This window comes from Oxyura jamaicensis, chromosome 14 (genome assembly GCF_011077185.1).
Source record: "Oxyura jamaicensis isolate SHBP4307 breed ruddy duck chromosome 14, BPBGC_Ojam_1.0, whole genome shotgun sequence".
Lineage (NCBI taxonomy): Eukaryota > Metazoa > Chordata > Aves > Anseriformes > Anatidae > Oxyura > Oxyura jamaicensis.
In genome coordinates, this window is record NC_048906.1 from 684,559 (window position 1) to 705,118 (window position 20,560).

At 43.8% G+C, this 20,560-nt stretch overlaps 1 protein-coding gene across 1 annotated transcript; it reads right to left on the bottom strand.

Annotated features, from left to right (window-relative positions):
• Window positions 1-1,408: 1,408 nt before the first annotated feature.
• COG7 (component of oligomeric golgi complex 7) lies at window positions 1,409-20,484 on the bottom strand. Its single transcript, XM_035339554.1, has 17 exons — window positions 20,215-20,484; window positions 19,772-19,920; window positions 19,117-19,233; window positions 18,783-18,951; window positions 17,244-17,326; window positions 16,344-16,466; window positions 14,100-14,298; window positions 12,237-12,364; window positions 11,732-11,886; window positions 10,437-10,553; window positions 9,877-9,942; window positions 7,959-8,145; window positions 6,587-6,727; window positions 6,024-6,107; window positions 4,328-4,442; window positions 3,713-3,856; window positions 1,409-2,384 (listed from the first exon to the last, which is right to left on the bottom strand). The coding sequence occupies exons 1-17, from the start codon at window positions 20,378-20,380 to the stop codon at window positions 2,218-2,220; spliced, it is 2,310 nt and encodes a 769-aa protein (XP_035195445.1). The 5' UTR covers window positions 20,381-20,484; the 3' UTR covers window positions 1,409-2,217.
• Between the last annotated feature and the right edge of the window lie 76 nt (window positions 20,485-20,560).

The window sequence follows — 20,560 nt, forward strand, 5'->3', positions numbered from 1 at the left end:
GCCCCTGTGCGGTGGCAGTGCTTCATCCCCCGACAGCCAAACCAGAAACAAGCGACTGACGCCCCCTCCACCACCCCGCAGTCACAGACCAGCCCACACTTTCCTGACGAAGACCTCCAAATGATTTTGCAAGTGAAAAAACACTGTCCCCCCCAGAAGAGGGGGTTCCATCCCGGGGGTGCCCTGTGCAGCCACACACAGGAGGCAGCACCAGGTCTCAGCGAGGAGCTGGCAGAGCAGCCTGCGGCCTCCAGCACCTCAAACCTTTAGCCCCAGCTGGGTGCCCGCCCAGGGCTATTTGCCCTGTGAACCGCAGTAACAGTGAGCAAGAACAGCTTCAAAAATCCTCACTTTCTAGTTACAAGCCAGGAGAAGGATGGGAGAGGCACAAACAATGAGATTCACCCCTCTCACACCTATGGTAAATCGGAACAGCATGTACTTTGGCAGGACATGGACAGTTTACTATTCCAGTTACTGCTGGTTTATAGAGGGCGTCTGACAACTAATAAAAGTGGAAAGTGTCTCGGGTACTTGACTTAGGCTCTTTACTAGTTTAGCTCTTTCCCAAATGTACTGATTGCCACACACAGATAAGCGTACATAGGCAACTTTTTTTTTGCTGTAGCAGTAGTGCAGCCATAGGCAGCCCCAGCTGTGCCCTGCACGGGACTGGGCACAGAGCTGTCCAACGGCAAGGCTTCACAAGTCACAGCAAAACAAGACACCCGAGAAGTCCCAGCTCAACACAGTACCAAATTTCCCATTCATTTGCAGATGTTTTAATAGTCTTTTCATACTCACAAACAAAGAGAATAACCATCTAACTGAAAACAGGGCCAAGAAAAAAAATGCAGAAAACTATTTTAATTTTCTGTTCTGAAATCTTTTAGGTTCCTAAATTTGCAAAGTCTAAAAACTCTTTATAAAACATCCTGCCTCTCCTCACCTCCCCAGACTAAATTTTTGGCAGTAAAACATGACCAAAGTCCAGATGAGAACAGCAAAGGAACCCAGTTTTACCCCCAAAACACACCTGATAAAAATAAGCCTGTATTTGCATGTTACATGTGTGCTATGGAACATGCAAAAAAAGGTGTTGGTGCGACAAAAACAAACGGGACTGCTGAGAAAAAGCAGATTTGGCAGTCACGGCAGCTAAGCACACAGTCACCAGGGGAGATGTGTCAGACTGAAGAGTCCCAAAAGGGGCCAGCACAACAAGCAATAGCTGCCAGTGAAAACAGCCCAAAACAAAGACAGCAAAGAGATTTGTGGATCAAGCCAAGCACTGATTAGAGCAACCTGAACCAAGTTAAGGAAAGAGGCAAAAATAGGGGTACTGGGGAAAAAAATTACTTACCCAAGGCATCTGGTGTTGAAAAGAGGAGAAAATAGTAGAAGCATATAAAGGCAAGGAAGAGAGATTTTTTTTTTCTCCTCCAGAACAGGAGGGTTTGCATGTAAGGTTTTATAGAGCACGATTTATACAGCTGGCATTACAGTTTTAGGACCTCTTTGTGTTTTGCTCAGTTTTCTCATTAACAAAAAGCTGTGGAAGTTCTGGAAGTGTACTTAGGCTTGACAAGATGTTTTACAAAGAAGCGTATGTCAACCTTTAATGAATTTTACAAGAAAACAAAACTTTCATTAAATTTATGATCTTAGCTTTCAGTAGGACATATTAATCTCAAAAGAAACAACCCGCAAAACTGTTTTATACTCAGAACTGAGCTTGATCATGCCTTTTCTACTAATTGATGAGGTTGTCTTCTTGGCTTTGAATGACAAACTTGGGCAACGACCACTGCCACCAGGTAAGAGAGCTTCCAATCAGGAAGCACCTACCCGCTAATTTTAGATTCAGAATTGATTGAACTCATGAAAAAGAAGGTCATCTTGCTGATGTGAAGCATGAACTTCCCAGCTAACAGCAGAACATTTCTACTTCGAAGTCAGCACCACTCAGCCTATTCAAGATAGTCCAGATAGTTTTTGGTCAATTTGGTTGTGGGACACCTTTCCACATTTCTGAAGATGGAAAAATGGAACCAGTTTTTCCTAGAATAAGGCAATTATTAAAACTTATTCAGATGTAAATCCTCTCATTTTCAGAAACATTTTCCCAGTCCTTGCAAAGTTTGTATGGAATTAAAAATAAAAAATAAAAAAGGCAGTTCAGCCCTTAAATTGAATCTAGCAGTGGAGACATTACAGCTAACACTCCAGGCCTCTCATTGCAGCAATGCTGCTGGCCATTCTGCGAGGAACACTTTTTGCAGCTTGCCGGTAGTCCTCTGGTTTGGCCTTCAACAGAGTTACAATGTTTTGCAGTGTTCTTGATGGCTGAAGGCCAAGGGCATCCATCACATTTATTAGATAATCTGTAAGATTAAGGATAAACATGTATTTGAACAGACAGCAGACACTGTGCAAGCAGCACCCAAATAAAAGTTGTTCTTCATGACAGCTGGAACTGTCACTGCTAGCTCAAAACCAAGAAAAACTGCAGTGTGTTTGGAAGCTGACTGTACTGACTGACGGGCATTTTTGGCTTCCTGTACACTAGTTTAGATAACTATTTAGTTCAGAATACTGAAACACATTCTGCTACACTTCAGTATCTGCACACGACAGATCACAATTGCACTTTCAGATGCAAAGAGCTTGCAGCAAAAATGGGAATTTCTGCAGAGCTGAATGGCTGACGAGGTAGGAGGGAATTCCAGCTCACTGCCTCCAAGTTGGCTGGGGAAGTTAAGGATGAACTGGGGAGAATGTCAAGCAACCAGCTGCTAATCCAGTGGTTTGTTTTTAGGCAATACCACAGAAGATAAGATTGAAGGCTGAGTTCACTAGCATTCAAGCATACTTTCATGTCAGCTGAGGAGATGTTGTCTGTATCTTTAACTTTAAAGCTTGGCCAGGGGGAAATCAGCAGGGAGATGGGCTAACTTGCATTAACACTAGTTGTAGCAGTCTTGTGGTGGTGGCATTTTCATGAGTTTAGGATAAGAAAAAAACTCATCTCCTCAACATTTTACATATCACCTTTCCCAACACGTTCCATCAGTCCTCCCTCAGTCACTCTGCATGACATGGAATAAGGCAGATGTGAGCACATGCCAACTATCTTCCGCTTTGTTCCTGAAAATTTCTCCATGTTCAAAGTATCTTTAGTCATCTAACACCTCCAGGGCAGCAGGGCGGTAAGCTAACCTTCACAGGGGAGCTGATACGATAGGTCCTGCAATGAAGGATGATGGTCAGGTGATCCACAAAGGCTTTAAAAGCCTTTGGCCCATTTTTCATACTCCAGCTATTATGTGGATGGAGAAAATCAATCAGGTGTTCCCTTTTTAACCTACTGGAGCACTTCCCAGACTGACAACATGCTGCCTACCCCATATATGACATACGCTGGCAGTACAGAACACTGGTAAGAAGGAAAAGGGCAGTGCCATACTTAAAAAGATTATGTACAGATGTCTTCCTTGCTAAGACTGGCCTGTAAGGAAATCCTGTCAGTTCAGAATGGCCCTGACTTTCATAGTCAGAAACACAAAGCAGTGAAGAAGCGGGAGTACCTACTAGAAAATCATGCTCAGGACTAACGGAGAAACCCACGTTCCAGTTTCTTTAAATCTAACTCAATGAAAGAGCCCATGTGTTACAGCGACACTTTTCAGGACAATGTATACACTGAGCTTACCAATGTCTGTGGCAAGCTGCTTTGTTGAATGTACTGTGAGCTCTGGTATTTGCAGGATGACTTCGCAGTAAGTTTGCATCGTAGCTCTGGCGATGGAGCCCAACCAGTAGTCAGCCATGTTGTCCAGCTCAGGTAATTCATCTCCTGAACAAAAAAATCTCATTAGCTGTCAGCTGCCTCACCCACCTTCATTTGCTGGTTTTGTAACAAGACAGAATTTATAAATGGTCAACTGTTTCTTCTAGAAGAAACACCTTGTCAGCTGTTTTTGTAGTAATCAAAGCAGCTACGTATCTTCTGTGATGTAAAGTAACACTGAAAGTTAGCTCAAGACCCAGAACACCACTTCCCTCTCTAACTTCTCCAGGTTAGTAATTTCTAAAGGGCTGACAAGTGAACAGTCTGGAATCAGATGCACTGCCTTTATTGATGAAGAAGCTCTATTATTTAGAGGCTCCTTCTGGGTAATACCAAGAGACTCTTGGAAGAAAGAGCATGAACAGGCAGTAGGAAATGCATCTCAAACAGCTCTGCTACCAGAATGCATCATGCCCTTGTAATGTCAAAACGTGAAAGCTTTCCTCCAGACACATGAGGTCTTTGTTTTCACCCTACCTTGTTCTGGGGGATAAGGCAGTTTTCCAGCATGCAACGCCAGTTCCAAAGAAGAATCCTCTTGAGTGACAAATGGTTCAAGGTGGAGAGGAAGCGACATAATATATTGCCCAATCTAGAATAAAAGCACAAAGAGCTGAGTCACTGAACAAACGCGAAGCAAGTGCTTTGCTAAAGAAATATCAACCACAGTTATCCACACCTGAAAGCAGAAAGCTGAGCTGGATGACACCTCACTAACCTACAGTAGCTCAGAAACAAACTGTCTCCTGCTTATCATTATGCTTTGCACAATAAATACTTTTTGAGGAAGTCAGAGAGACAGTCATTAAAACAATCACAATAAGAAAAAACTGTACAGAGAACTGTTGCTCTAAGCAAATTTTTGGTAATTTGGAGTGTTCCTGGCAATTTGTTTTCTTGATCAGAATCTAAGAGACTGAACCAAACAAAACCACAGAAGAGGAAACATGGATTCAATGACAACGTAACGATGAATTACAGCAACATCTCACTCACAAAAAAGCAGCATGCCCACAAACTCGCACATGAGCTACATAACTTTAGACATGCAACAAATACTGCACCGTATATAAAGTGATTACCTCGAGCCACACAGCATATTCTTAGATGCAAACACAGTTCAGAGTACTCTGCGTCCCCATTATGGAGCATAGTCATTAATAGATTTTTTCCCAAGCTCACAGCACTTTGTGTCCTCTTCTACACATCATAAATGCCACATCAATTTGTTTCTGAACTGTAATTTTAGCTTTTTAGTTTTCAGTTTTACTGCATAATGTCGTAGAGTAATTCCAAGACTAACCAAAACAAAGTCTTGACTCAGTCCTGACCCACCTATCACTCAGCAGTAGGATAAAGAGTAGATCTCAAAAGACGTCCAAACAGATCTGAAAACAAATGCTATCTATCTGAAAATTTCTGAAGTTCCTCTTTGCCTTGGACAGGCAGAAATGTCCTTTGGTTCCCCACAGAAACAAGTAACAGCCACGAACACCTCAGTTTTAACTTTCAATTAAAGTGAAATGAGGATATTCAGCCTCTCATCAAGTGCAGGTCTCTCTTGCTGAACTGTGTTAATTAGAAAGCTATTTAGAAATTCAGAAGCAACCTTCCCTTGAAACTTTACCTGATACACTACCCATGAACTTTTTAAACCTCATGAAAGACCTCAGATAGCTAAATTCAGAACTACTCATAATTAAATTATCCCAACAAGTTGGCTGACTACCCATTTCTGTAGGCCATAAACCAGGTGAAAACACAACATTAAAGGCTTTCGGTTGCAGCCAGTCCTTGAAAAATCTGTTCCCCGTGTGAAGTACAGAATGACACTAACATTAAAAAGACTTGCTTATTAAATTATAATTTGTCTTAAGAAAGCAAGAGCAGCTAATATTAATATCTGAGCTGCAAACGTGGCAGTAACTTGAAACACCAACAAGGAGAATAGAAGAGGAATTTAAATGACGTTCAGCAGCACAGAACTGAGGAGTACCTAGTCAGGAGGAATGAACAGCTGACTCTACCTTTCCATTCAGGACACCTCAATATCAGAAATTTCATTGTTATTGCATTAGAAAGAGAAACAGCAAATCAAATGGGGATTAGAAGGGTAACAGCTCAGGCTGTTTCCAGCACTGAGCTTCTAGTGACTATCTTTACATGCTCTTACGTTGCTGATATATTCCAGAGGAGTCAGGCTGAAGTTTGGCAAGTCCTCTGTCAGGGTCTCACCAATGCCACCAGAGTTCCAACCCTGTAAGGCAAAAAAAAAAAAGGCAAATCATATCTATGACATCTATGACTTTCTGGAGCATGACCTCCATCAGTATTCTGAGAAGGGGTCATCACCTGAAACACAAGCTACGAGTACCCAAGGACTTCTAGAAAACGGGGGACAGATGGTGAGAAATCCACTTCCCGTGTCCTCTTGCATCCCCAAAATATACACACCCTTTTTACATAGATCCCTATGGGAAATACTTGCTCTCACAGGCTAGAAAAGCATCATTCCAAACAAACATCACAGCTTCCAAACATAGCTGTCTGCTGCAAATGCTGTGGAGGAAGGGAAGTAAACTTTTCCACTGAGCATAGTTCAAGGAAGAAAGGTGATACCATAGGGAAACTTTCCGAAAAGGAGAAAGGTAAGCAACGTTGAGCTGTACTCCACCCTAAGGTATCCCACGGGTAAACCTTACAAGTTCAGATCAGATCAATGTACCCATTACTCACCTCCATCTTTGAAACAAGTAAGAGTTGTTGTTTGATGCGAAGAAAAACAGAATCAAAAGCCAGGTGGTGTGCCAGCTGGTTGAGGCGGCTTAGGGCAGATCGAGACGAAGACAACAGGTTGTGGTTACTTGTACCTTTTTCCTAATGCACGCACAAAGAAAAATGTTTACATAAAGATGACATTAAACTGACCACAGAAAAGGTATGTTAACTTAAAGAGGTCTTTATTAGGCCATCCTGATACAAAATAGCTCTCCTCTGCCATAGCACATCCTGTTTCCTTTGGGATGCCCTATTCCAACTGTTTTTTTGAGACAGAAACTGAGCACTGCTTCCTGAAATGTTTAACCAAGAATCAGCATCATGTTCGGGCCATGCGAGGTGCCAGCAGAGGCCAAATAGTGAGAAACTTGCAGAGAAGACGGCAAAATTGTCATTATAATATGCACTTGATCAGAATGCCTCTGGAACAGGTATGAAGTTTCATGTTGCGCTACGTCTGTTCTACACCTTCCCTAGTAGAGATGAAAAAAGCAAAACTACAACCCAGTTCCCCCAGATTTTCCTACCTTATTTGGGCACAGAAGGGAGGAGAGGGCAAAAACACAGAAAGTGTATTATATTCTGCCAGGTAAACTCTAAAAGAAACTTTAGAAAAAATAATTTGTCTGCAATAAAAGAATTACGAATATGACCCTTTACTCAAACAGTGCAAGTGATTCCCTGCATGGAATTGAGTTAAGAGTTTTACATGAAGAGCACATACGAAACTTGACTGTTTAGCAAAGATTTAAAGTCAATATTCTCATGGCAGAGCTGCATCCGTTGCAGGTAAATCAAGTGCAAAAGAAATCAAAACATTTTGAGGAAATAAGAGAGAGAATTCATAACCTCGACTTCACTATTATAAGTGACTGATGACGGCAAACATAACTTAGATCCACAAGAAGATAACTAGAGTCATTCTACCCTGTTCACAGATGCATGCTTGAATGATCTTGCAGAATTACATTTCGGAATGGATATGGCAGTGGAGGACAAGTGGCAAATAAAGTCTTGAGAAGCCAGTATGTGAAGCCCAGAATTTGAGATGGCTTCAGCACTATCATCCCAATGTTTTCTGTGACAGAATCTCCCCCACGTGAACTAACAGGGGCATGTTCACAAAACAGACATGATCTGGCAAAGGGATGAAATGAGCCCAGGCTTCACGTTTGGACATTTTATCTCTCAGCAGACTGGTGTCAGAACATAGCCCCTCAAAAGGGATGAAATGTAATCACACTGCAGGGGGAATCCAGGCCTCATCTACCAAATACGGGCCTGACAGTAGCCTGACAAAAAGGCAGGTTCTCCAAGGCTCCAAAGCTACCTTTAGGGTGTAAAGTGTTTCCATAAGGCTGGCATACTCGGATGGATTCTCCTTCAAAAGGTAATTGTACTCTTGCCAGGGATTCTTTACAGAGCTCTTCTTTTCTGTAGAACTGACATCCTGAAAGCCAGAAAAACTACAAGGGCTGTAGGAGTCCGAGAGATACTTCCCAGCAGTTGACAAAATCCTGAAAACAAGTGTAAAAAGTCACCAACAATTCTCTGAAATCAGTACTGTTGTCCTCCTGTTGCTCCAAAGACGACCCATGGCAGCATCTCAAGATAAGTGAGAGAAAGATCAGCACTGAGAGCTACTGGGGCCCGTGACTCCGTCACCCTTCTGACACAGCCTGTGATTACTGTTCTACCCTGTGAGGCGACGGGTGGTTCAGTTGCATACCTCCCCTCCCAGAGCTGGAAGGCAGCACCACAGATCGCTCTACAGCTTCCTACCTGAGCAACCTGGAACCACAATGCCCAGTGAGCCCTCCACACAGAGAAAAAAATCTTTATGACAAAGGAGTCACATCAAATTCTAAGAACAAAGTGGTAGCAAAAACACTGCAGAGAGACCATACAGGTCTAGATACTGGTGGAAATGTTTTGAGATGAGGTTCCAGAAGGGAAGAGCATAGCTATAAGAGTGCACTCACTCCCTTTGTCACAGCAAATAAGCCACTAAAGATTAATTTCCATTGCCCTTGGGGTCTCAGAAACAGTAAATATGGGGCATAAATCTTTGTCTGGTCAGATCACTAGGTAGTTTAGGGTATGTGTTTGTGAACAGCTTCAGAGCAGAAGCCATGCTACTTTTCCTCAAGTTCCTTTACCCTTTGTGCTGCAGAGTGTTTGATGGAACAGACTCACACTTGTCTGCCAGCCTAACTGAAAAGCATTCCCCTCTGAACAAGGTTACCTGTTGGTCATATCATGCAACTGGCCCAATTCACCTTGTAGGTCAGCTCACTGCACCTGTAAAACTGTACCCGGGGTACTGCCCACTGCTTTGTGGCTTACTGTGGCAGTTAGGTACGCGTGCATATATTCACACATTCTATTCACATATATATATACATGAATTCACACACACGTAATATATATTTTATATGCATATTTTTCAATACAAGGCTAATTCTTCTGGGAAAGGGAAGAGAGAAGAAACTGAAAAACAGATGCAAGTTTTGAACTGTTCAAGAACTTCTAACGGCTTCTGAGTGTCAACACTGCCTTTATGTTCCTTCAAGGGAGAGAGTGTTCATTGGTGGAAGATGCTAATTACAGCCAGCTCTCACTTCCACTGTGCAAGCTGAAGACTGCATAAATACTGAGCTGACTGGGCTCTCAGGAAGTCTGGAAAATATGGAACAATCCCAGCCTCATGGGCACTGCAGGCCACTACGTCTTACACCAAATACAGCTACTTGAGTCAGAATAAAGTATTTCAACAGACAAGAGGCTAACACTACACTGCTCACAAGCAACAAAAGATCTACATGCTGCCCATGCTTTAGACTCCTCAAGTTACGAGAAATTCATCAGTTAAGGCACACCTAAATGCATGTCAGCAAATGATTCATGCCCCATGTCACAAGGGGGGTAAGAATCTTGCCAATTTGATCTGGTGGAAAATTCCTCCCTGACCACAATGTAGCAGTCCATTTGATGGCCAGCCAGGTGAACAAGACACACCAGCCAGCTGTCCAAGAAAAAAAATGATTCTTATGGCTGTCTCAGAGCACAGGACTGAGTGAGACAGTGTGTGATCCATCTCTGATGTTTCAAAAGATGGGATAAGAAATTGCAGTGGCTCTGCTCTTCCATCTGTGGTCTACAAAGTAAAAGCACCTTGGAATTCTTTTTTTTTTCTTTGACTTGGTACCTATCTTGACAGCTTATGCAATCAGTCCAGCAACGCTTACCGGTTGGCCAGCTGCTGCTCAAAGTCTCCACACTGACGAAGGAGCTCACCACAAGTAGCAATTATTCTGAGGAAGAACAAGATAAAAACATATTTTGTAAAATTCTAGGCAGATAATGCCAGATCCCCATCTCAGGCAGGTGTCAGTAAGTTAAAAAAAATGCAATAACCAAACCACAGCCCACAGCGCATACATCTTGTATTATGGCTATTAACTCTACATCCATTTGTTAACACCATCCTGTGCAACACCCTCATCAACATGCTATTTGCTGTCATCATGGCTAAGGCCAGTTCATTGTCACCGGGCACAGTTCTAAGAGCTGCTGCTATTTCAAGTGATATGTTTTGCTCCAGGGAGGGTGGGGGTCCATACTGCACTTACTGTGCCAGCAGCAATCTGAAACCCCGTCGCTAATACTAATACTCCCAGCAACACTACCGCAAAGTGGACATAGCCCTGCATTCTGCACTAAGAACTTGTATAAAATGACCCCAAGCAATTCCCTTCCAACTTAGTTACAAAAATCAGTGCTGGGCCATGCAAAAAGTGCCCGTTACCGAACAGAGTTTTGGAATGCCGTCCAGTCTTCCTGGAAAAGGGAATCCGATGGGATATCATCCAGTTTACATTTCTTTCGTATAGACTGCAATGTATTTGTAAAGTCAGAAGTATACCTGCAATGGCAAATGGAGAAAAAATAAGCACTGGTGTAAGACAACAGACTGGGAGCAACTTACTGCATGTCCTTTGATCTGCTCATTAAGTCTTCTGCAATGGTCAAATAAGAACTAGAAATACTAGATGAGGAGTTCAGAAGAGACGCTGTTGTTCCAGCCCAAGTGCATGCACGTGAAGAACTGATCAGGCACTGGCCACTCAAGCCTACACTAGAAGTCAGGGAGAAACTCAGCTCATGTGTTTGCTCCTTCAATTTGCTGCATATGGGTTACTAGGAACTCTTCACTCTTACAAGGTATGAGTAAGATATTTTTGTTAGCACTGCACTAATCATGTCTCCTAGGAGAGACCAGACAAAGTTTATAAAGCTACTGCTACTCCACCATCACTTGGCCCTTATTCCAGGAACACAGTGACAACAATCTCATGAATTTGTTTTCTCAGCTACTCCCCAGATGAGAACGAGTTTAAGAGAACATTTTGTTTTGTCCCCCCACAGTCTTATTTTCTTTTCTAAACGATGCCCATAAGCTGGAGGCACGCACACTGCTATGTAATTGCCCATAAAGAAGATGAGATCAGAGAAGGGTGCTTTTCTCTTGCCTCTTCCCCCACAGGACAGCGAGGTAAGAGCTCATGAGCAGTTCTTTCAATATGAGGATGGAATAAGGAAGTTAACAGTACTGGAATACCATTTAAGTGTCTGTCAATGACATTTTAAAGCAAGAACTTAGAGTGAACCTCACTCATTAGGGTATCTTGCACTTACAGGCAGATTCTGAACATGAGGTTGCTTGTCTCAATAAGTATGTATTTCCCCACTGAGCTCTACTTTCATCAGCCTGATCTTCTTTTGTCATATTTTGTTTGTGGAAATATTTCTCATTCCAGAAGTATTTAATAAAATGAAAATTCAGCCCAACCAGAATGGGAAATAGTTGAGGGAAGTCTTCCCTTTAGTTATAAAATCTTCAATTTTTCCACTAAGAAACAGTAACTGCCCGAACCATAGAATCATAGAAGTGGTAGAAGGGGATACCAGATGATTCACACTCAGTTTATAGATACTTTCAGCATTCAACTGTTTTTCATGAACTACAAAGTCCTTGGCCACAAGCTGAATATTTCCTACCCCCTTAGGTTATACACAGTAGTGCAAATGAAAGCACCTTACTTTGTGAACAGAGCTTTCAGGGCCTTAAGGAGCCCACATACTCCCAGTCCATCGGTGAGCTTAATGCAGTTGTCGATGGCTCCAGAAGCCAGAATGAAGAGTTTGTTGACTGAATGGTTCAGTTCCTGGACACAGTCAATTACTTCCCAATGCTCCTAAATAACAATAAAAAGAAAAGGTTGAAACTAACTCTTCCGTAAATTCTATGGAACTTGCAGCTGTCTCCTGGCTGACAACAATATTTGGTAAAGTTTTTCTTCACAGATCTACACAGTGCATGTTACTGTGTGAAAGAGCAGAAGAAAGGAGTTATCCGTGACCTGAGAGGGATGCTGAACTTTATTTCTTAAGCAAAATTTACTTAACCGTATCTAAACATACAGCAAACAGAAAACACTACCAAAAACTTACAGGAGGAAAGAGAGCAGTAACTCTCAAAGACCCTCATATTTAGTAGAGGTTTTAAGCCTCTCCCCGCATAGATTAACAAAGGCTGCCGAATTACCAAGGGCACCGCACTGATCTGAATGAGGAGATTCTCTTCTTCCAGGTCTCCATACTTGAGTTGATAGGGTTTGTATGGATCATACACCGCTTCTGCTAGTTCCATCACTTTTACCAAGTTGTGCTCCTCTACAAAGAATCAGATGTTTAGTCTACAAGTAAACGTACATGATACTAAAAACTTTATTCCAAGCAACGTGCGTGAGTTCTTCAATTAGAGCGTGCCGCCTACCTAGGCTTGCAATGTTGCCCAACAGCTTTAAGTCTCAACTACAGAGATTTATTTATTTATTTATTTAAAAAGTTTATTACCTCTACCTCCTTCTTAAAACCAAGATATTCTACCTCAACGAGTACCTCAAGAAAATAACTAACTGCTCCAAAACAGGCTGTATGACAAAAATCAGTACCAAACCAGAACTGCTTTGAGTCCTGGTTTTAAGCAAAAACTTTTACACCCTACAGACAGGCGATCCATGGAACAGGTTGTCCAAAGTAGTATCCACGCTCCACTATCAGGATCAGTCTGGACAATAACCAGAGTTACATGGTTTGAGCTGCTAGCGGACCTTGATTTGAGCAGGAGATTGGACTAGATCATCTCCAGAGGTCCCTTCCAACCTGAATTATCCTGTGACTCATACCTGAACCCTTCCCTCACATACACATTGAGTAGGAACTGGTTTGACCCTGTTTTGCTGAGTCACCGAGCCTTTCCATTCTTGAGATACTTCTGTCCCAAACACCTCATCCTGCAGCACAAGAGATGGACATACAGAACACAACCTTTTTCTTTTCTTTTGTAAACACTCAGGTGAAACAACTCAGCGGCTGTCTCCCCATTCCACCATCTTTTAGACTTTGACATCATTATTTCAATTTTTTTAATCTTTTCTATTATGACCCACAAATTAAGCCAAGCCAAAGATAGAAAATGACTGACAAGAGTACACAATAATGAAAGCAATAAAAGCAGACAGAATGACAGTCATGTCCCCTGAAATTGCCCAGTAATCATAATTTACGTGATCAAGTAAGAATCTGGGTTTAAGTAGCTCAAGACAATGTTACGACGAAGCAAAACAGGAAACACTGTATTAGAAATGCTCCATTAGCTTTCATTTCAGATTTTCCCATATCTGGTCTTTGAAGGGGGCCTACCAGATTAATATAAGACTGTGAATAGCCTACACTTCAGGTTAGGTAAAAACCTATGTAAACAGCAGCTCACCGCTTTGTGGTTCGTGGGAATTATTCACCAAGTCATGACCAAACCGAGATGACAAACACCACAGGACAAGGAAAGCATAGGTCAGATTTGGAATGAAATGCCAAGGATGCTGCTAAGGAATAAGCTACAAACTGTTCAGAAATAATATTTGGTCCTGCACTATCAATTAATTAAACCATAATCCGGTACCAACATAAAAACTGCAAATAAAATTTAAAAATCCAATGGAAGTAGCTTTCTAACAGGTTCTCTCTTGTTTATTAAGGTGTTACTTAATTCCAGGAAACTCCTCAACTTTTATTCTTTGTGATCTTTCACAATGTGTTTCACAGATAGATGAGGAAATGGCTCTGGGGAAGCTGTTAGGTAGATGAAATACTGATGCTTGTAAAAGGAAAAGCATTACATTATTTATTCAAGGCAGCAAGCATGCTCAGAATAGTTCTACTACAGTAGACTCATTCAGTATCATGTCAATATGTTCAGTGTCAGATGTGTACACACACACAAATGCCACGTAAGGGGTAACTACCGTAGAAGAGGTAATCCCTCCTTCCATGTAAAACTAAAAAAATCTCAGAATGGAAATGTACAGAGGTGTCAACAGGTGCTACCTTTGGTGCAAGAACCTACTCAGGTTTGGCAGCATGGCTACTTCCAGCCCCTTGGCAAAGTGGACGGTGGCATCGTAGAGCTCCAGCAGCTTATTTAGCTTGGTTTCTTGGCCTGTTCTTTCCATGGCAGTGCCGAGGCAGATAGGGATGGAAGGCACCAATGCTCCCAGAGTCTGAATCAACAACACAGTCACAACTTCATGGGGTTTCTTGAAAACCTGTGGTAACAGAAAAGCTATTAGCAAAAGCACGTTATCTCAGAGGAACACAGCAGGAAGCAGCAGATAGCCTCCAGACAGAGCCCCACGATGTACAAACCACACGTCACTGTCTCAGCAGAGGCACCGACAAACTGCGTGGGTTCTGTCAGCCGAGCGGCTGGCACCTTCCCCCCTCCTGAACACGTGCTGCTGCCCTCCCAGCACAAGCAGCACTCCACTCCCCGTGGCCAAGGTAGGCTCCCCTATTTATGCCCTTGCCACAAAGACCTGGGCTCCTGAAACAGGGACAGAAGAGGCCTAACAGATGGGTTTGCAGATGCTGTCAGCAGAGAGGCAGGCTGCCACAACCAGGGAGTAAAGAGCTGAGAGAGAAACCAGGAGCAGCCGACCCGGACTTCTCCGTGCCCTGCACAGAAAACAGGACCGCTGGCAGTAAGTGGGCAGAGAAGCAGTGAATGCTACGTGGCCTTCGCTGATCTCATTACTAGAAACTATCCGAGAACTTGCAGAATAACACAGAACAGTAAGCAGCGTTAATGTATCCCCAGAACAGGGGTTAAGTGATTATCCTTTGACAGCTTAAGGAAAACTACCAGCTGGTGACAGATAGTGACGTACAGGTTAAGATGATGCCATTTTGTGCACTAACAGATTCCTAAAATGACATGTAATCCCAACTTCAAGGGAACAAAAACAAATTTGAAAACCTCACCAGGGGTAAAGCCAAAAAAAGGTCTGCTAAGACTACAAGAACCTCACTGACCTAGCACGTAGGTCAGCCCAGTTACCAAAGCCTAGGTCTACAGATACTGCATTGAAACCGCACTTCGAATGCAGAAGCCGAAAAACTAGAAGATGGGTCAAAAACTGAATTCAGCAGAACACAGGCACTACAGTCACTGGAATATCCAGCTGGCAGAAAATGGTATTTGAAAACAGTGCACTCAGTTTACGCAGGTGTGTTGGGAAAAAAATACACACATGGGTAAGCTATGAAGCAATAGTACTATATCACGAGCCAATTTAGTGGTCAGATAAGAAGTCAGCACTGGAAAGGCTAGAAAGACTAATCAGCTGGGAACTTTATTTATTTACATCCACCAACCTCAACTCTACAAGTATAACATGCATTACAGCCTTTTATCTTGACTCTCATCAGCTATTCTCTCTCAGTTGCTCTGAAAGCTGGGATCACTACTAGTCTGCTGCAGCAAGGTCGCCATAGGTCCTGAAAAGCGTGAAAAAGGTCCAACAATTCTTCAGAAAGCAGAAACAAACACAGAGTAAGAGACACAAACTTTCTCCCATGTCCCATTTCTCTCTTTCAATCCCTAGTTTAAGAAGTATCTGCTAAAAGGCAAGGTGACATCTGACCTGTAATTCACATCAAATGATTAGGCAGAAAAAAAACACTTCAAAGTAACACTGAGCTCCTTTGCAGGACAAGGCCTAGCACCTGGACCAGGCTTCATTACACGAAGATAACAATCTCATACCCTTCATGGATGAAAAACTCTTACAGGCGCAACAATACCAACTTATTTCTTCATTTCACTAAAGAAGGACAATAACTTTTTGGATCCCACATTATTCTTGGCAGGAAAAACAAGCACACAGGCTTCGAGGGGTGACAGCAGAAACCCCCCAGATATCTTACGCTGGGTGACATGAGCCAGTCCAACATGACCTTGAGGGCCTCCTCCATGCCAAGCGATAAATCAATGCAGGCATTTCAAATGTCTTGCAACAGAACACATTTGCAACACCAACAAATTCAATTTAACTTAAGATATAGATGAAAGTGATAGAACAGCTTTAACGTCAATAACACAGCAACCTTGTGTCGGTTAACACCAGAAATCAAATCTCGTCTGCAAGTTAGACGAGAAACTGAAAGCTGCAAGCCCTGCCTTGCACTGACAGAACACAGGGCGTAACTCGGGTCGAGCCCCAGGAAACTGCTCTGAGCTTTATGGGCATTGAGAGCGTGCTCGTTCTCGTCCTCCCCCGTACGCTGCACTGATACCAAGCAGTGACTGCACCTGTGTTGCCCACTGGAGTTGCGAGTGCCAGGTCCCAAGGAGCGTGTCATACAATTCCGTCAACTGGCGATTTAAGCTTAAGTCACTTTGGCAAAGATCCTGCCACACGGCCACCAGCTGCACCTGCAGGGGTAACGAGAACCGTTCTGAGAGGAGAACTAACAGCTCACACATCTCCATTTTGTTATTTTGAACCAAGAACTTCCCACGCGATGCACTTGTGCTAAAATACAATGCCCACCCTGACTCTCCTCTCCCGATTTCAACGTAACACTTTACCACAATTCAGCACCACCAAAAGGAAACAACTTTCAGCATGAAGCTAGAGGATTCTTAGTTGATTCAAAGTTTTAATTAACGTTGGTATTTGACTCATAAAATGAGACTGTAACTGATATCCCCACATAATAGTTGAAATACTTGGCAAGCCCCAGCCTTGAACTTAATCCTCAAAAGTCACAGTCATGAGAGAACTTTGAGGATCAGGTTATGGTTACAGAACTGTCTGGAATTCCAACTTTTAATCTTACCTGAAAAGAGTTTACAGAAGTCAGCAGCTGGCAAACTGCAGCAATAAAGTTATTGCTGACATAGCCACATCCAAGAAAAGCAAAACAAGAACAACTACAAGGCACAGAGGTAACTCAAGCAGAACACACATATCCTATGTCTATTTTGAAAAGGAACACAAAGCCCTCAATGGAGAATTACTCTCAAAACATGAGGAGTAACCAAAGCTGTTAAGAGCCAGGAAGAAAAGTCAGAGACCAGCAAAAGAAGAGGTTCCATTCTTCTTGGAGCAGAAGTACATCTGCGGTGTAGTAGTGCCATCTACAGTCTAAACCAAGCAAGAATTCAAATGTTCATTCCTCCACATTAAAATACTATCCAAATACTTACTTTGTGACACTTATAATAATAAGCAAGAAGCTGAGGCATCCGATCAATTTCAGTGAAGACTTTCACAAACATTTTTGCCTGATCTAATTAAAACAAAATAAAAGTCAGTTAACAGTCAGTCTCAAAGCAGGGAGGGACGTTACACTAAGGAATATATCCCCAGCTGAGCAAGAGAATTCTTAAGTGAAGATGCACAATGGCTGAAAGACACACACTCATCTTCCATTTGCTCATCTCCTCAAATAGAAGCAGAGTTGCCTAAAACCCATACGCAGACAACACACAGCAGACGTGATGAATGGATTTAACTTCTGAATCAGCAAACACTTCTAGGATAAGACAGATAAACCAGATGGGAGGGACTAGGATGAGACAGATAAAACCAGAACACATTCTAGAAGGAAAACGTTATTTTCCAGAAACAAGCTGCTCTCTACAAAACTAGAAGGAAGTCCTCAGTTTTGCTTTCACCACTCCTCAAACTGATACCCAAATGAGCTGCCTCAAGCCTGACTAATGACACGGTTAGCTCGTACACACAGCGTCTCAATTCAAGTTCCTCAGAAGCCTGCTTTGTACCATAAGGGTAATGACTTCAGTTCTGTCCACAAAATACATCTGGGCTTAGAGAAGTTAGTAATGAGACAGGACCCTTCACCTTGAATCTGTTTGTAAAGGGAAATGCACTGCAACAGCAGGAAAAAAAAAAGGCATGGAACCTACTGTGAAAACTGATGAGCACATTCCAAGAAAAAGGAGGCTGAGCAAAGAAAAGCCAGAAGCAGCACAGGAGAGAGGAGATCTATGCAAAGCATTAGGTCTCATTCATTAGAAGCAAGGCACATGGAGCAATGAACACTAACTGCTTCTTCCCTCCTCTCTTCCTCTGGCTGTCTGCAGGCACATGCTGCTGTGCCCTGCCTTTACTCAGGTGAGAACTCCCCGCAGCGCTGTGGAACACCACAGCCCCAGACCCTCAGCAGCACCTCCGCGTGGACATAGAGGAGAGGCAGCAACCAGAACGAGTATTTTTCAGAAGTACTGTGACCGTAGAAGAGGAAAGGAGAACAAAGAACAGTCCAAAAATATAAAATTATTATCTACATAAAGGAAGAAGTTTATAAAACAACTTTTAAAGGCAGTAAGGGGTCAGAACATTTCCAAACAAGTTTCCATCTTGGTTACAACACCCCATTCTCCCAAATAAGCCCAGTAGCACTGCGATAACACAAAACCAGAGGCCTTCTGCTGATTTGAGCAGCATTTCCCATTTAGGGGGCACCCATGGCATAGCTATATTATGCCAGCAGGGTAGTCCTGCCTCAGAACCTCCATTTCACACATCTGCATGACCTTTATAAGCAGATAAACTAAGCCAGACTGCAAAGATGCATTGGACCACAGGCTTCTTCACCAGAAGAAGCACGTATCACAGAGCCAGAAGCCTTCAGGATGCATGCTGCACGCCCAAATAACACTGTACTTTCTGAAAACAGATACACTCTGCACCGATGGTAAATGACAGCAAGCCTTACTGACCTACAGACTGAGAGTTAAAAGCAGCAACGATCTGAGGGCTGGCCATGGCCTCCAGTCGGTTCTTCAGAGCCTCAAGATGCACACATTTCTCAGAGTAATCTGGCGTATCCACAAGCATAGCCAGGCTACTCTGCATACTCGTTAGCTTGGCTGAAATTGCAGACACATCCTGCCACCAGGAAAAGATAATTAGCTTACTTAACGTGACATTAGAAAGCATTAATACCTGTTTCAAAACGATATTTTAAAGGCACTTCAAGAACCTGCTTTTAAATGCAGTTAACACCTGGGAAGTTGAAGGCCCAAAGACCAAGAAGAACAACGTGGTATCTACCTGTGTTTTTAGAGTCTCTTCAATGTCTGCACTTAACGTGCTCCATTTGTCTGCTTCCTGAAGCGACTCAGCAGCCAACTGCATTCTAGATTTCACTCGGTCAATTTCTACCAGGACCTGAAGGAAAACAAACAAACAAACAAACAAAAAAACATTACTGGAAGACGACTGCAATAGTTACTTACATTATGGGCGTTATTTTTAGTTCAGATTTTAAAGACTGGGTTAAAGACCATGACTGATACAAAGAGAAAGGAGATGGCTGAAAGAGCTAGAGATGTTAAAACAACTTTGAACATCAAACAACACAAGGTTAGTCTGAATACTCAAGCTGTACTTTCAGCATCCACTTGGCCTGAATAACACTATGTACCCCAGTTAACAACAGGCAGAAACCCTGACAATCGTTGTTACCAGCCAGGTGACAGCTACTCTGACCGCACAGCTTGCTTCCTTCGCTAACAGCTACTTGAACGCGACCAGCTTTCGTGCAGAGATGCAGGCTGCACCGGTCCGTGTGCTGCCTCCCTCTATGCCGCAATGCTAACAGAAGTGTCGCCGTGCACCTTTACTTCACCAGACTGCTGAAGGTACCAAGCCTACCAACGTTCGCATTTCGCGTTACAGAGGAGTGCTAAGGAAGGCAAGAACCTGCCTGCATCGACTGAGCTGTGTCTTCTTCGAATTTCTTGATATCTTCTTTAACGAGGACCATTTGCTCCTTCAGGAAGGTTGCCTCCTGTTTCAGGACCTCCAGCTCCCGGAGGACTCGGGGCATGTTCTGGAGGGCCTGATGGCTCGTTTCTGCAGGGGCACAGAGCAGGACAGTGAGGCGGGTCCGGCAACCCTCGCGAGAAAGACGGAGCTTTTCAGTAGCCACGATACTTAAAAAGCAAATAACAAAATTCAGGACGTTTACAACTTAAACGTGAACTTTAAGGTGCTTGCTTAGCAGAGCAAGGGCTGCTCTTCCTCAGGACTTAAGACGCACCCGCCGCGACACGTAAACCATCGCCACGGAGGCTGCCGGTAACCGCGGCGCCGGGCGGGCAGGCCAGAGGCGGGCAGGCCGCGGGGCTCGGGGGGCTCGCGGCGCACCTTCCAGCACGTTGTTGACCTCCTGGATCAGGACCTGCAGCTTCATCACCAGCGTGGCCGCGTGCGCGTCCGCCTGCGCGGGGCCGTCCTGCTGCCCGGCGCGGAAGGCCGCGTTCACCCAGCTCTTCACCTCGAAGTCGGCGGCCGCGAACCGCGAGATGTCCATGGCGCCGGCACCGGGCCGACGGCACCGGACCCAGCCCCAGACCCGGCCGCGGCCCACCCGGAACCGCCGCCGGGCCCCTCCCGGCCGCCGTACGGCACCGGGCGGACTCCGCCCGCCCCGCCCCGCCCCCGCCGGGCGGGGCCTGCCCGGGCCCAGCCGGGGCCCGGTGCCAGCCCCGGC

Bases quoted from the DNA above. Each gene is read 5' to 3' on its own strand.
- COG7 (XM_035339554.1), bottom strand. From the start codon at position 20,380: ATGGACATCTCGCGGTTCGCGGCCGCCGACTTCGAGGTGAAGAGCTGG. The intron at 14,299-16,343 runs GTGCAGTCACTG...CTGTTACCACAG, and splicing joins AACTCCAGTGGGCAACACAG to GTTTTCAAGAAACCCCATGA. The intron at 6,108-6,586 runs GTGAGTAATGGG...TTTGCCTTACAG, and splicing joins TACTTGTTTCAAAGATGGAG to GGTTGGAACTCTGGTGGCAT.